The sequence below is a fragment of the Apostichopus japonicus genome, chromosome 3 (genome assembly GCF_037975245.1).
Source record: "Apostichopus japonicus isolate 1M-3 chromosome 3, ASM3797524v1, whole genome shotgun sequence".
NCBI lineage: Eukaryota > Metazoa > Echinodermata > Holothuroidea > Aspidochirotida > Stichopodidae > Apostichopus > Apostichopus japonicus.
This window is the reverse complement of record NC_092563.1, coordinates 1,681,593-1,694,267: the sequence shown is the minus strand read 5'-3', so window position 1 is coordinate 1,694,267 and position 12,675 is coordinate 1,681,593. Positions and strand designations below refer to the sequence as shown.

The following is a 12,675-nucleotide window of genomic DNA, read 5'->3' as shown; positions in this document are numbered from 1 at the left end:
TTTTTATTTATTTTTCTTTGCCTACGAACGAGGCTACCATTACGTCATTTCAACAAAATCCCGCACAGCGTCAAAATCGCTTAACTTGCGTTTACTGAATCAGCAAAGGGACAATCCAACGACAATCCTGAAAATCTGACGTTCAGCGAAGTCAAAAAGCCTTACATCCGTTGAAAAGTAATTTTGGTATGTCAATTTGAAAGTATATAAATGCAGTGTTTTACATTTGAGCTTATACCATGTAGTGTTATGTTTTAAAATTTGCAGGAAGTAATATCCTAACCATCCACTTACTTCACTACATTGTACTGGTAAGTGGTAGGCTTACATAGACTTACTAATGCTATACAGGCAAATGTTATAGAAGCCTACCAGTCTGCATCAATACTTGGGCTTTAAAACGAGCTTATTTTCCTCCTCGAAACACTAATCCGATTATCGTTTACCAATTTATCTCATAATGTGTCACATATGTGAGTCATCTAAAATTATTCAAATCACTACTTACGAAGTGAAAATTGAGTAGGGTCTACTTTGTGCATACATAATTAATGAACTAAGGCTAGGCTAGTCCCTAATTTTGTATAACGATTGGAATCAGTGAGATTTGCAAACTATGCAGTACTCATGATAATATGGACAAATTCTATAGATAAGTCGAAGACCAATTGGCCTTAGAGTGAGAGAAAAACAGGATCAATGAATGACTTGGCCAATTTTACAGTGGTAAAGAATAAAGTTAGGCCTAACTTCCCTAGGCTTGTTTGTTTGTTTTATTCGGCACTCAGATTGTTCAAAGTACAAAAAATTCCAGACATAAAGAATGGAACAGATTGAAAAGAAAAAAAAGGTAACAGGAGCTAAACCCTTTGGGCTGACAGAACGTCGGCCTGTTTCCAATGGGGCCCTAGAGACACAAAATTGCACTTTCAATGGTAAATTCTAATAAAACCAATAATTAAGACTCAAAAAATGAACATATTGCACAAAAATCTGAAGGTACCTCAGAAGTATTTTAAAATTAAATGTTTACTACCATAACTTCATAATTCTAGTATTACCATTCCACTAAATAGTACTGTTGTGTTGTTGTTCTGCAGGATTTAATAGTGCAGTACCCATCTCCGTAGTAAAATGGCTGACGAATTTGATGTTGAAGCTATGCTTGAGGCCCCATTCAAGCAAGAGGTAAGGCTTCCAACATGCTTTCCCATCATTTGCATATATACTCTTAAACTCACTTGAATATTTTACTGTTATGTTGACATTTTTATTGTATGATACAGCATGTATATCTTTTCTTGTGCTACACCATTATCCTATTGTTTGTACATGTATGCTCACTTTAAATATTTCAATAGAAACAGTGAGCACTTAAAGACACATTTCCAAGGCATCAAATAATTGCAATAGCACGAATAAATTCAATTGCATTATGCTTGTATAGAATAGGGACAGACATTTAGTTTTTATGACAAAATTCTGTTTCATTATCATGAAGGGCGAATGGGATGGAACTACCAGCCATTAACAGAAGTGACATGTAGTTGACTGCTTTGGGACCCTGAGGTGCCATTATATTATAATGAGTGTAATTATGTAAGGATGAACATCAGCTTACAATGTATGTAATTATCAATGGGCTTCCCATTTTGTCCTTTCATCTTCCTTATAACGTAGAATACGTCACATGGTATGGTGGTAAGTGATACAGATGAACCAGTCGCCTTATTTTTCACAACGATGTTTATTTTAAGAACTAGGCAAAGATAGTTGGCTATTTAGGGTTAATATCCTGTACTAGGTACTTAAGCAAAAGTATTATCTGACCATTTTGGTGGTTTGTTCTTGTTTTAGACCTCATTGAAACACCCTCCACAGCTATGGCCTGGGGATTGAAGAGGTAGCCTGTCACACAATTGTGGTTCCATTAATTTTGGTTCATCTTAATCAATGAACCGTACATGCATTTGATATATGAGTTAATGTATAATCAGCACCTAACATGGCAGGTAACAAGTTCAAGGTAACCAAAGGCCTTGTGTGATTGAAATGAACATAAGTTGATGTAATGAATCTAACACTAAATGTTTGTTACCAATGAAAAGAAAGTGCCAACTTGGTACAGTGTCTTGTATATTCTGCCTTTGAAATAAGTTCTGGTAAATTGCTCTTGTAATATTTAAAACCATCATTTACTTCTCTATACTCCACAATAATTATGTTAACTGAAATCTATGCTTTATAAGGCTTTCTGGTTCATTTTAACTATTTAATCATTTTCTCTAAGTACTTAAATTCTTGTAATGCCCATAAGGCCTAACCATGGCAGTACACTTTTGTGGTACCAAAGTTTTTGGGGGGGTTTTGTCATAAGGTAATGATACTAAGAAATGGGTGTGAGAGAACTTTGATACTACTATCTAGAAGTACTTTTGGCTTCATACAATGTTGTAACTTTGAGAATCTGTACTACTTCACAGTATGCTTTTGGACAAATACAACCTGTATAAAAGATTTCAGTGTGACTTTTAATGAGGGTTGCTGTTACCATGGTAACAAATACTTAAGATGCATGCACTTGTATGGTGATTTTGTGATGATTGAGCTGTATGACTTTGGTGGCAACGTAAATATATCAAACAGACATGCATTAATTGCAAGTTGGAATCTCACCATTTCCCCATCCCTTTTGCTGTAGGAGTTGGGCAATTGTACCTGATCTGACACAACAACCTGGAAGCCTAAGGTGATTGTGGAACTATGGGAGGAATACAGCCACCCACCATCTCATGGATTTTACTATCACCAAGATTATTACTAGGATTTGGGATTTACTAGGCACTGAAATAAACTTTTTTTAAAAATCTGGGGAAGCATAATTATCGAAACTGAAAACCTGTGACCGATTATTGATTTTAGATCACAATGATTTGTATTCTGATTCATGTTATCTTATGGTAACTTCAGTGATTCCAACTGGATGAGGGGTGTACTTCATTTCCTAATGCAGGTAAGAAAGTTGTGGAAGCTCTAGTGACTAGGTAACAAATTTCCTGTGCCATTTGATAGATACTGTGGAATATTTATGTCTTTTGACATATTCTTTAATTAGTTGTTTGGTTTTCTTTCTTCCTTCCTTCCCCTGCCCTTATTTGATGTTTGCCATCCTTCCTTCATCATGATGTTCTTCTTTGGGTCTCATTAGGACTTAACCGTGAAGACTGGTAATGGAGTGAAAGAAGAAGAGAAACCTACCAAAAAGAGGTTAGTTAACTCCATTTACAGAGGCTGTTTGACTCTATATGTGTACTCAGACAGGAATATTGGGCATTTTGGGGTTTTTTTTTCCAGTTCCCATTGAGGTGATCACTTTGGTAGTCAGATCTCTCATAACATTTCTTCTGGTTTGTTGAATACTTTTTGATATGTTTTACTCATCTGCGGAATAGACACTTCCTTTGTGAATTCTAGTTGAAAAAGACGATAAGTTAATATATCACAGAGGCAAGTTGAGTGAAGCGGAAGGACAGTTTGGTATGTCTGGGTTGCTTTGGTGACTTAGTTTGACTTCATGGAATAGGCAGGTTCAAAGAGAGCTTGTCCAAATGAATGTACAGTGTAAGGTCTTGATATGAATACTTAGTTGTAATATTGAGTCTGTAGTAAGAATGTTGTTACAATGAAATTTTGTTAGCTTACGCTGCACAAAACTGGTAGTTAGTCAAAAGGACTTCATTACTCTTGGACCACAAATAGTTGGTCTCATGTCATGTTGACATTTGTTGGTAGCTGCTGCAGAGACTGTTTGTTGCATACATGCCCTGGTCAGCACTCTTTGGAAAATTGTTTTGTGATGGTATCAGAAATTTGTGCAGAAATTTGTATGTTCAGGAATGAAACAAGGTCGAAAATTGTGTATGCTGGTTGGGGCTTGGTTATAGCTTTCAATAGAACATGTTATTGATTGTGAAGGTTACTAATGATATGAACGCTAATATGAATCTGTTGTTCTGAACGGAACCAACTTAAATCTGACAGACTCATTTCTCTGACCCCCAATTTGATGTTGTCCTGGAATTTTCCCCTTTGAAACTCGCCTACATTTTCATCTGGTTTGACTTGTTGAACATGACACATACCCATAGATCTAGAATTAAAAGTATCGACAGGTGTAAGCAAGGTTTAATAATAAGTTATCCACTAAAACATAGACAAAGGTACATAGGCTTCTGAGTGAGTCTAAATGTGTTATGTTCAAATACTGGTAAATGTAGAAACATCTCTGTAATCATTTACTCAACAAAGCCCTATGTTTATCACTGCAGATCTCATGTAATTGTGTGAATTTTCTTTTCACCGGCCGTACCTGATGTATGGAAGCTGAATGCCGTTCAAGATGACCAAAGGTTACCACCATCCCATAATGTAAAACAATTGGTTTGTGGCCGCTTGTGCATTATATGGCCACATGTGATCTGCTTGTTAGCAATATAGTTTGATGGAGCTTGTAAATTGCTCTGTATTCTCTATGTCTGACCCTTTAATGTATTTGGTTGAAACAATTCCACTAACTTCCTTTGAAAAATTCTAAGAATGTAAAATAAAGCTCTTCGTCTTTGATTGACTTTTATTTGGATACAAAAGGGCAATTACTCTGACAAATACATTCGTTTGTTGTGCTTCTCCATATGTTCTTTATTGTTTTTATTGAACTTTTGTACCAAGTTCATTATTGATGTAGTCCCTTCCCAATAGCAATGTTGACCTGCTAGGCTCTCTGACCCTAACTAGACTAAGTGCCAAAATTTGGGGTATGCATTTCCTTTATCTTTCTTTGGCAGTTTGAAACATGCATTTCATAAACAAGCATAGTTAGTTAGAGTGTAAGATGTTTAACAATGAAGAACCCAGTCTTTTTTTAAACAGTGTTTAAAAGTTGTATAGAAGCTACCTGCAGAAACTAACACAGTGATATCTTAATGATCTGTGGAAAGTGCTCATTTAGCATGTCAGTGCGAACATTGTGCTTTATCTCGTTGTAGTCCTCGTCATATGGAAGGAAATGTCAGGTTTGCCAAAATGTTTTATTCTTATGTTGTATAAGTGGGTGTGAGATGTTCCCATAGTTTGGTCTTTGAAATATTGGTCCCAGAAAGAAAACATTGAAATCTTATCTCTGGAGTGGCTGATTTGCATATAACTATGATTGGGGAGTACAACATCTTGAGGGTGATTTAATGCCAGACTTACCGTTTCTTTGAATATGATGTACCATCTTATCAGTTAACTGTTCGAGTATCTATAGGGCTATTTCAAAGACGTGACTTTCTCTCTCCAGCAGAGACAAAAAAAGAAGTCGCAGTAGAAGCGGCAGTAGAGGAAAGAGTCGAAAGAGATCTCGAAGTAGAAGCAGAGGAAAGAAGGCTAGGAGTCCTCACAGATCCAGGAGAAGCAGGAGCAGGAGTAGAAGCAAAGGAAAGAAGAAAAGCAGAAGTAAGAGCCCAGAACGAAACAGGTGAGCCAATCTTGTATATTTATATAATGGTTTAATCTGATAGTTGAATTTTCAGCATAACTGGAGTTTTCAGTCTTACTACGAGGATGGTTCTAAGAAGGTTTAAAGAGCAACGACCTTGTCAAACAATTGCTGTTCTGTGTACCAATGATGCAAATCGGTATCAAGTAAAAAAGAACATGGAAAATGTAGAGTGTACCATGGTGTAATACTCACCAAAATTTGGAAGGGGCGCAAACTGTTAATGCTTAAATACTAACTTGGAGATGTGGTTGCATAGAATAAAGTAATCTAGTCTATGACATCACATAAGAACCTGTTGAATCAAATGAAGAAGGCCATAATGTAATACATATAACCAATCGTGTCAGTTGGAAACTGAAGCTCAAACTGTAGTTTTAAAGAGTTCAGACTGCAGAGTGTTTATGCTGCTCTTGCCATCAGATCTCGTTATGACAAAGATAGAAGAGGGTACCGAGGCAGCAGACACGACAGAGACAGAGATCATGGAAAGGACAAGTACGGTGGTTATTCTAGTAACAACGATAAGACAGCAGACGGAAAGAAGAGTCCTTCTCCTACAAAGTAAGTTCTGATATGATGCTCAAGGCAGTTAAACTGACTGAGGTTCCAGTGGGAAACTGGAAATGTTGCAGATAATAATAATAAGAAAATAATATATTATTCAGTAAGTTAATGAACTTCTCATACCTGAAGCTCTGGATATGTTATTGTAGTGGAAGAAGCAGAAATGTCAAGAAAGGTTGGCTTGGGACATGTTGGGAAAAGGTGCTATGACTATTTGGAAACTGAAATTTAATACTAACATCTCTATTGACAAAGACAGTTATTCAAGTTTTTAAATTGGATTCCTTATGGACCACTACTTACCTATGATGGCTAAGCATATTAAGGGGTTTGCACTGCTCTCCTCTTGCTTCACTGACGCAGTTCAATTGTGCCTGTATATATTCAGCTCCATGCTGTGTCGGCCCGCTGTTAGTTATTGTGGTTCCAGTGATTCATGGGTGCCTGTATATATTCAGCTCTATTAGTTACTGTGGTTCTAGTGTTCCATTGGTGCCTGTATATATTCAGCTATTAGTTATTGTGGTTCTAGTGTTTCTTGGGTGCCTGTATATATTCAGCTCTATTAGTTACTGTGGTTCTAGTGTTCCATTGGTGCCTGTATATATTCAGCTATTAGTTATTGTGGTTCTAGTGTTTCTTGGGTGCCTGTATATATTCAGCTCTATTAGTTACTGTGGTTCTAGTGTTCCATTGGTGCCTGTATATATTCAGCTATTAGTTATTGTGGTTCTAGTGTTTCTTGGGTGCCTGTATATATTCAGCTCTATTAGTTACTGTGGTTCTAGTGTTCCATTGGTGCCTGTATATATTCAGCTATTAGTTATTGTGGTTCTAGTGTTTCTTGGGTGCCTGTATATATTCAGCTCTATTAGTTACTGTGGTTCTAGTGTTCCATTGGTGCCTGTATATATTCAGCTATTAGTTATTGTGGTTCTAGTGTTTCTTGGGTGCCTGTATATATTCAGCTCTATTAGTTACTGTGGTTCTAGTGTTCCATTGGTGCCTGTATATATTCAGCTATTAGTTATTGTGGTTCTAGTGTTTCTTGGGTGCCTGTATATATTCAGCTCTATTAGTTACTGTGGTTCTAGTGTTCCATTGGTGCCTGTATATATTCAGCTATTAGTTATTGTGGTTCTAGTGTTTCTTGGGTGCCTGTATATATTCAGCTCTATTAGTTACTGTGGTTCTAGTGTTCCATTGGTGCCTGTATATATTCAGCTATTAGTTATTGTGGTTCTAGTCTTTCATGGGTGCCTGCAGCTAGCTGATAACAGTTTTGTTGCTGCCCTTTAATGTCCTACTTCTTTAACTATGATTTGGAAGGGATGTTGGATTAGTTTGTACAGAGGGCTGTGGCTGTACATCTTGATATAAACATCTACCAAGGTGATTAATTAGTCATATCTGCAATATAACTGTCACTATGTATTGGTCACTGTAGTATGTGGAAGTTTGTATGAGTTCATTTCTTTATCTCTCATTTCTTCTGTATTTCAGGAAGAAAGAGACAGCCGACTCTGAAAACAGAGATGCCAGGACTGTGTTTGTCATGCAGTTGTCTCAGAGAGTTAGGGAGAGAGATCTTAAAGAATTTTTTGTTGCTGTTGGAAAGGTAAGGTCATCAGTGATAAATGTTATGAAAGTTTTGTATTTCTTTATGAATTGTGATATGTAAGTACTGCTGTTCTGAAGTGGCTACCTTACCAAAGAGATTAAAATGGAAGCATTTAAGAAGTCTTGGATCCATATCAAAATAGTTTTCAGTTTTGTGAACAAATGTTTCTTTTTCCTATTTCTTTTCATCAAATTTGAAGGATTCCATAGATTCATAATGTCCATGGCAGGCCATACATCTTGAATGATGAAACTGACCATACTGTTAAGCCAATAAAACAAATCTCAATAATTTTACACCCATGTTTTTGTCGCTCTCCTTCTTTCATCAGGTCAGAGATTGTAAAATAATCACTGACAGAAACTCCCGAAGGTCAAAAGGCGTTGGTTACGTTGAATTTGATGATGAAGCTAGTGTGCCTTATGTAAGTCAACATTCTTTTTCCGTTTTGTTTTTGACATACAAATGAGATATCAGTAATGACAGTGGCTATTTGTATGTCTGTCTATGATACAGCATATCAGTGTTTGAAATACTACATTCAAAGTTAAAAGGTGTATTCTCGGTGGCAAGAAGGAGAATGTTTGAATGAATATCTCTAGTAGGTTAATTTGGGCTGAAAAGTTCAGATGTGAAACTTCTGACAGAGAATTCTGTAGTATAGGACATGCTTGTTATAGAAAATATTGGATTGGTAGGTATAGAAAGCTGCCAAGGTTTTTTCACTATTTGATGAAAATTGAAAATTTTCTTCAAAAGCTAAAAAAGTAGATTCTTGCTACCTTTTCTCAAGTCAAAGAGATATGATGATCAAAATGGACATAATGCAAGTGTAGATCAGTAGTAAACATAACTTAATCGGCAGTTTTAAGGTGAGACTTACATATATATGAAAATGTGAAAAACATTACGAGTTTGAAAGGTGTACCTGTTGCTATCCTCTCAGCAAATTTCTGCTTTTGTATTTCCACATTCCAAATGAAAAGCTTGAAATGAGAAAATATGTTTTTGAGTTCATTTTTATACACCGAGATAAATGACATTTTGAATCACAGGCAATGAAAGTATTTATCTACTGTGACTCTCACCTTGATTTTCTCCTTGTAGGCTCTTGCCTTGAACAGTCAAAGACTAATGGGTGCACCGATAATTGTTCAGCCATCTCACTCGGAGAAGAACAGACAAGCAGCCCAACAGCAGACTCTACAGAAGGGGAACACCGGACCTATGAGAATCTATGTCGGCTCTCTCCACTTCAACATCAATGAAGATATGCTCAGGGGTATATTTGAACCTTTTGGCAAAGTGAGTCTAATTTTGAGTTTCACACCCCTAAGAACAGGTCACGTGACATGTGCTCTCTCTCTCTCTTTAATTGTGTTCGTCCGGCAGCATGAATTTTGGAAGTATGTGTTCATTGTAGCATTCGTTACCTGTGGAGTATTTTTTTAACTTCTGGCTATGATCACACCTGAAGATGCAGCAAAGTACTGTCAAGTTTGTTTGATCATCATTCAAAATTAATATTACTATGTTCAGAATAATATTATGTAAGGGATATGGCTAATCACTGTGTTTGTCTCTGTTTACATTATAGATTGAGAATATCCAGCTCATCAGGGACACAGAAACAGGAAGATCTAAAGGTTATGGATTTATAACAGTAAGTATACCTATGATTATTTAAAACAATGCCACAAATTAGGAGTGGGCTACTAAAAAAAAAATTCATCCTGCTGTTAATAACAGGTCAATGAGCCAAACGTATTCAGAACAGAATAAATAGTTATGTATCCTTGTAGCAGTTTGTAACACAAAGGTATGAATTTACAAATTTTGTGACACTACATCTGGCACAAGGAGAATGGATGATGTCATTATTTGAAAATGTCTTTAAAAATAAAAGAGCGTTATAAACATTTTAATGTAATTTAAAGTACAGAGAACTTTGACAGCTAAGGAAACATTGATGTACCAGGTTTCAAGGATAACAACAAGATTATAATAGCTAGAGAAAAGCTTTTGAACAGCATTTGCCCAGTTGACATCACACACCACCTGCTGTGATCAAGCTTCTTGGAGTAGTTAAAGGTGGGGGGGGGGGGTAGATATTGAGATGGGGTTTTCAAATAGCAGTGTGAAATATTTGTCACCAGAAAATCCTTGTAAAAAGACCAGTGGGAAGATATTTTGTAAGTTGTCTCCAAAACCATGGTTACATCTTTATTTTCTAATTTACAGTTCAGTGAAGCTGATGAAGCAAAGAGAGCTCTTGATCAGCTGAATGGCTTCGAGCTGGCTGGAAGACTGATAAAAGTTGGACATGTGACGGAGCGTACCGATAATCCCCAAGATGTGTCACTCTTGGATAGTGATGAACTGGAGAGGACAGGAATAGGAATGACACAAACAGGCAGACTTCAACTCATGGCAAAACTAGCAGAAGGTAAAATATATATTCATCATGCTGATCGCCTGCAATGTTATAGTTGTGATCTAGCTGGCCAAGTTTCCAATGGAATTACTCTACCGTGGAAGTGTTATATCCTATATAAAGCATTCATCCACCGTAGACAAATGATGGTGTTGGAAAGTTTATCCAAATTCCTCACCCCAGTGTGTACTCTAAATGACCTTAAAGTGATAAATATCCATAAACATCATTAGGAGTTTGGTTTCTTAAACTGCTCATCATCAACTAAATGCAAGTTGTTACATAAGATATAACAGATTGCACTCCCTCGGTCACTGGTTTTCTTGGATTACTGCCTATTATATGTTAAATTGAGACCATGCAGTGTTTACTTTCAAGGATTGCAATCCTTTTATTTTTCTTAGGTACCAACTTTGAGATTCCTAGGGCCACAGCAGAAGCTCTTCATCCTCTGGCCCAGGTGCCTGGTATCGCTACTCCTCTGGATCAAATAGCAGCAGCTGGAGACCCCAGTACGCTACAGGCCTCTCTAGCACTAGCACAGCAACAAGCCCAACAGGCAGCCATTGTAAGCCAACAGCAGGCAACTGGTGGAGCAACTCAGTCAACAACACCTTGTTTTATGCTTTCCAACATGTTTGACCCCACCAGGTAAGTAACATCTTTGCAAGATCAACCACCACCACAACACTGTTATGTGAATGTGTTGGGAAACCCTAATAACAGCTTACCCAACAGTCAGGTCAAGAAATGGTTATATTTACTCACATCATAATGAACTTTGATTAACATTTTGTTTTGGTACTCTTCTTCAAGTATTTTTTAAATGTTCCCTCTTTATCTTCTGCAGAGAAAATAGTCCCACTTGGGATGAAGAGATAAGAGATGATGTGATCACAGAATGTACACAACACGGTGGAGTGCTTCATATTCACGTTGATAAAGCTTCACCAGAGGGAAGGGTTTACATCAAGTGCCCTACCGTTGAGATAGCCCTTGCTGCTGTCAACACATTGCATGGCAGATGGTTTGCAGGTAAGATTGCATCAGTTTTTGGTTTCGATAAAATCTTAACCTATGCATTCATGATGGCGTATGTGTGTGTGAGTGCGTTTGTGACGCCCAGCTTGTAAACATGATATCTCTAGAAGGGAAGGTTGGACCAACTTCATAGTTAGTGTGTAGAAGTACCACATTGAGTACAAGAAGCCTATTGTTTTTGGCGGAGGTAAAATGTCATTTGGGTCACCAGGCATCAAATTGTGAAAACCTCGTAAACATGATATCTCAAGAAGGGAATCATGGGCAGACCTTATACTTAGTGTGTAAGAGTGCCACATTGTTTAAAAGAAGCCTATTGTTTTTGGTGGAGGGCAAAGGTCATTTGGGGTAACCAGGGGTGAAATTGTGTAAACATGATATCTCTATACTGGAAGATCGGGCCGACCTCTAATTTAGTGTGTAGAAGTACCACATTGAGTTAAAGAAGCTTTTTTTTTTGGTGGAGGTCATTAGAGGTCAAATCGTGAAACCCTTGTAAACATACACACCCTCACTATACATTATGTTAGATTCATGAAGAAACTACTCATGTTACATCATCGAAACTACAATGCATTTTTGCATTCTTGTTAAGTCTTGTCAGTATTCACATTTCTGTAGATCCACAATGGCAGTAACTAATAGTCTTTCTTTCTGTTTTGTTAATTTTGCAGGTAAAATGATCACAGCCGCCTTTGTGCCTCTCTCCAACTATCACGATATCTTTCCCACCTCTGTGAATGCCACTCAGTTACTGCAGCCAAGAACATGACCACAGACCACACCATTGTGGAAGGAAAGCCAGCTACCTAAAGGATTTGATGATTTACAGAACAGTAGTTGTCAACATTCCATAGTAGTCTTTATCATTTCATTTTCCTGGGGAAAGCTACAGTAGTAGTACACTCCCTTGCATGTGTGGAGAACAAGTAACCACTTTCAACTTAGAAGATGTGATAGCTTTCATGAGACAAGTGTTGTGACACATTACTCTATTTGTTAAATGTTAAAATGAACTTGAGGAATGCTGGAAGATGCTAAAGACAGTGTATTATAGAAAGAGTGAGTGTAAAATATAGTGAGAAGAAATTCAAACATGAGTTGTAAGTCAGGTGTGATTTGTAAATAGAGATTGGTTCCGTTCACAACTTTCAATTTGAATGGGACAATAAAAGCATTAAAACGATTTAACTTGTTTGGTTATGTATTGTGTATCTCTGTTCCAATGAAAGTTGTTTTTTAGCAGGTACCAATACTATGGGAACGCAAAAATACTTCGAGGTTTCGATGACACTTCACTAGACTCTTGCTTGTTCACCAGAAAAAGCTCTTATAATGAACCACTATTTTGATGTACAATTACACTATGGCATGATTAACACAGGTCGGTCGTCATAACACTTCTACACCGACATGATTTGGTACTCCACACACCAAGTATGAGAAGTATCCATGATTTCCTACCATGTTTAA

General features: G+C 37.1%; 1 protein-coding gene across 2 annotated transcripts; it reads left to right on the top strand.

The window, feature by feature from the left end:
- The first annotated feature begins 29 nt into the window (after positions 1 to 29).
- On the top strand, positions 30 to 12,388 carry LOC139959501 (RNA-binding protein 39-like). Of its 2 annotated transcripts, none has more exons than XM_071957174.1 (13): positions 30 to 186; positions 1,101 to 1,188; positions 3,209 to 3,267; positions 5,345 to 5,518; positions 5,963 to 6,103; positions 7,610 to 7,724; positions 8,059 to 8,151; positions 8,835 to 9,032; positions 9,325 to 9,390; positions 9,969 to 10,173; positions 10,566 to 10,812; positions 11,012 to 11,196; positions 11,877 to 12,388. In XM_071957174.1, exons 2-13 carry the CDS (start codon positions 1,135 to 1,137, stop codon positions 11,972 to 11,974), a joined length of 1,635 nt encoding a protein of 544 aa, XP_071813275.1. In that variant the 5' UTR covers positions 30 to 186; positions 1,101 to 1,134; the 3' UTR covers positions 11,975 to 12,388. The 2 variants fall into 2 exon arrangements, with proteins under 2 accessions (XP_071813275.1, XP_071813265.1); XM_071957164.1 differs by having other exon boundaries at positions 5,342 to 5,518.
- Positions 12,389 to 12,675: the final 287 nt, after the last annotated feature.

Coding starts and splice junctions, on each gene's coding strand:
- LOC139959501 (XM_071957164.1), top strand. CDS start 1,135: ATGGCTGACGAATTTGATGTTGAAGCTATGCTTGAGGCCCCATTCAAG. Junction 1,189..3,208: donor AGGCCCCATTCAAGCAAGAG/GTAAGGCTTCCA, acceptor GGGTCTCATTAG/GACTTAACCGTGAAGACTGG. Junction 9,391..9,968: donor AAGGTTATGGATTTATAACA/GTAAGTATACCT, acceptor TCTAATTTACAG/TTCAGTGAAGCTGATGAAGC.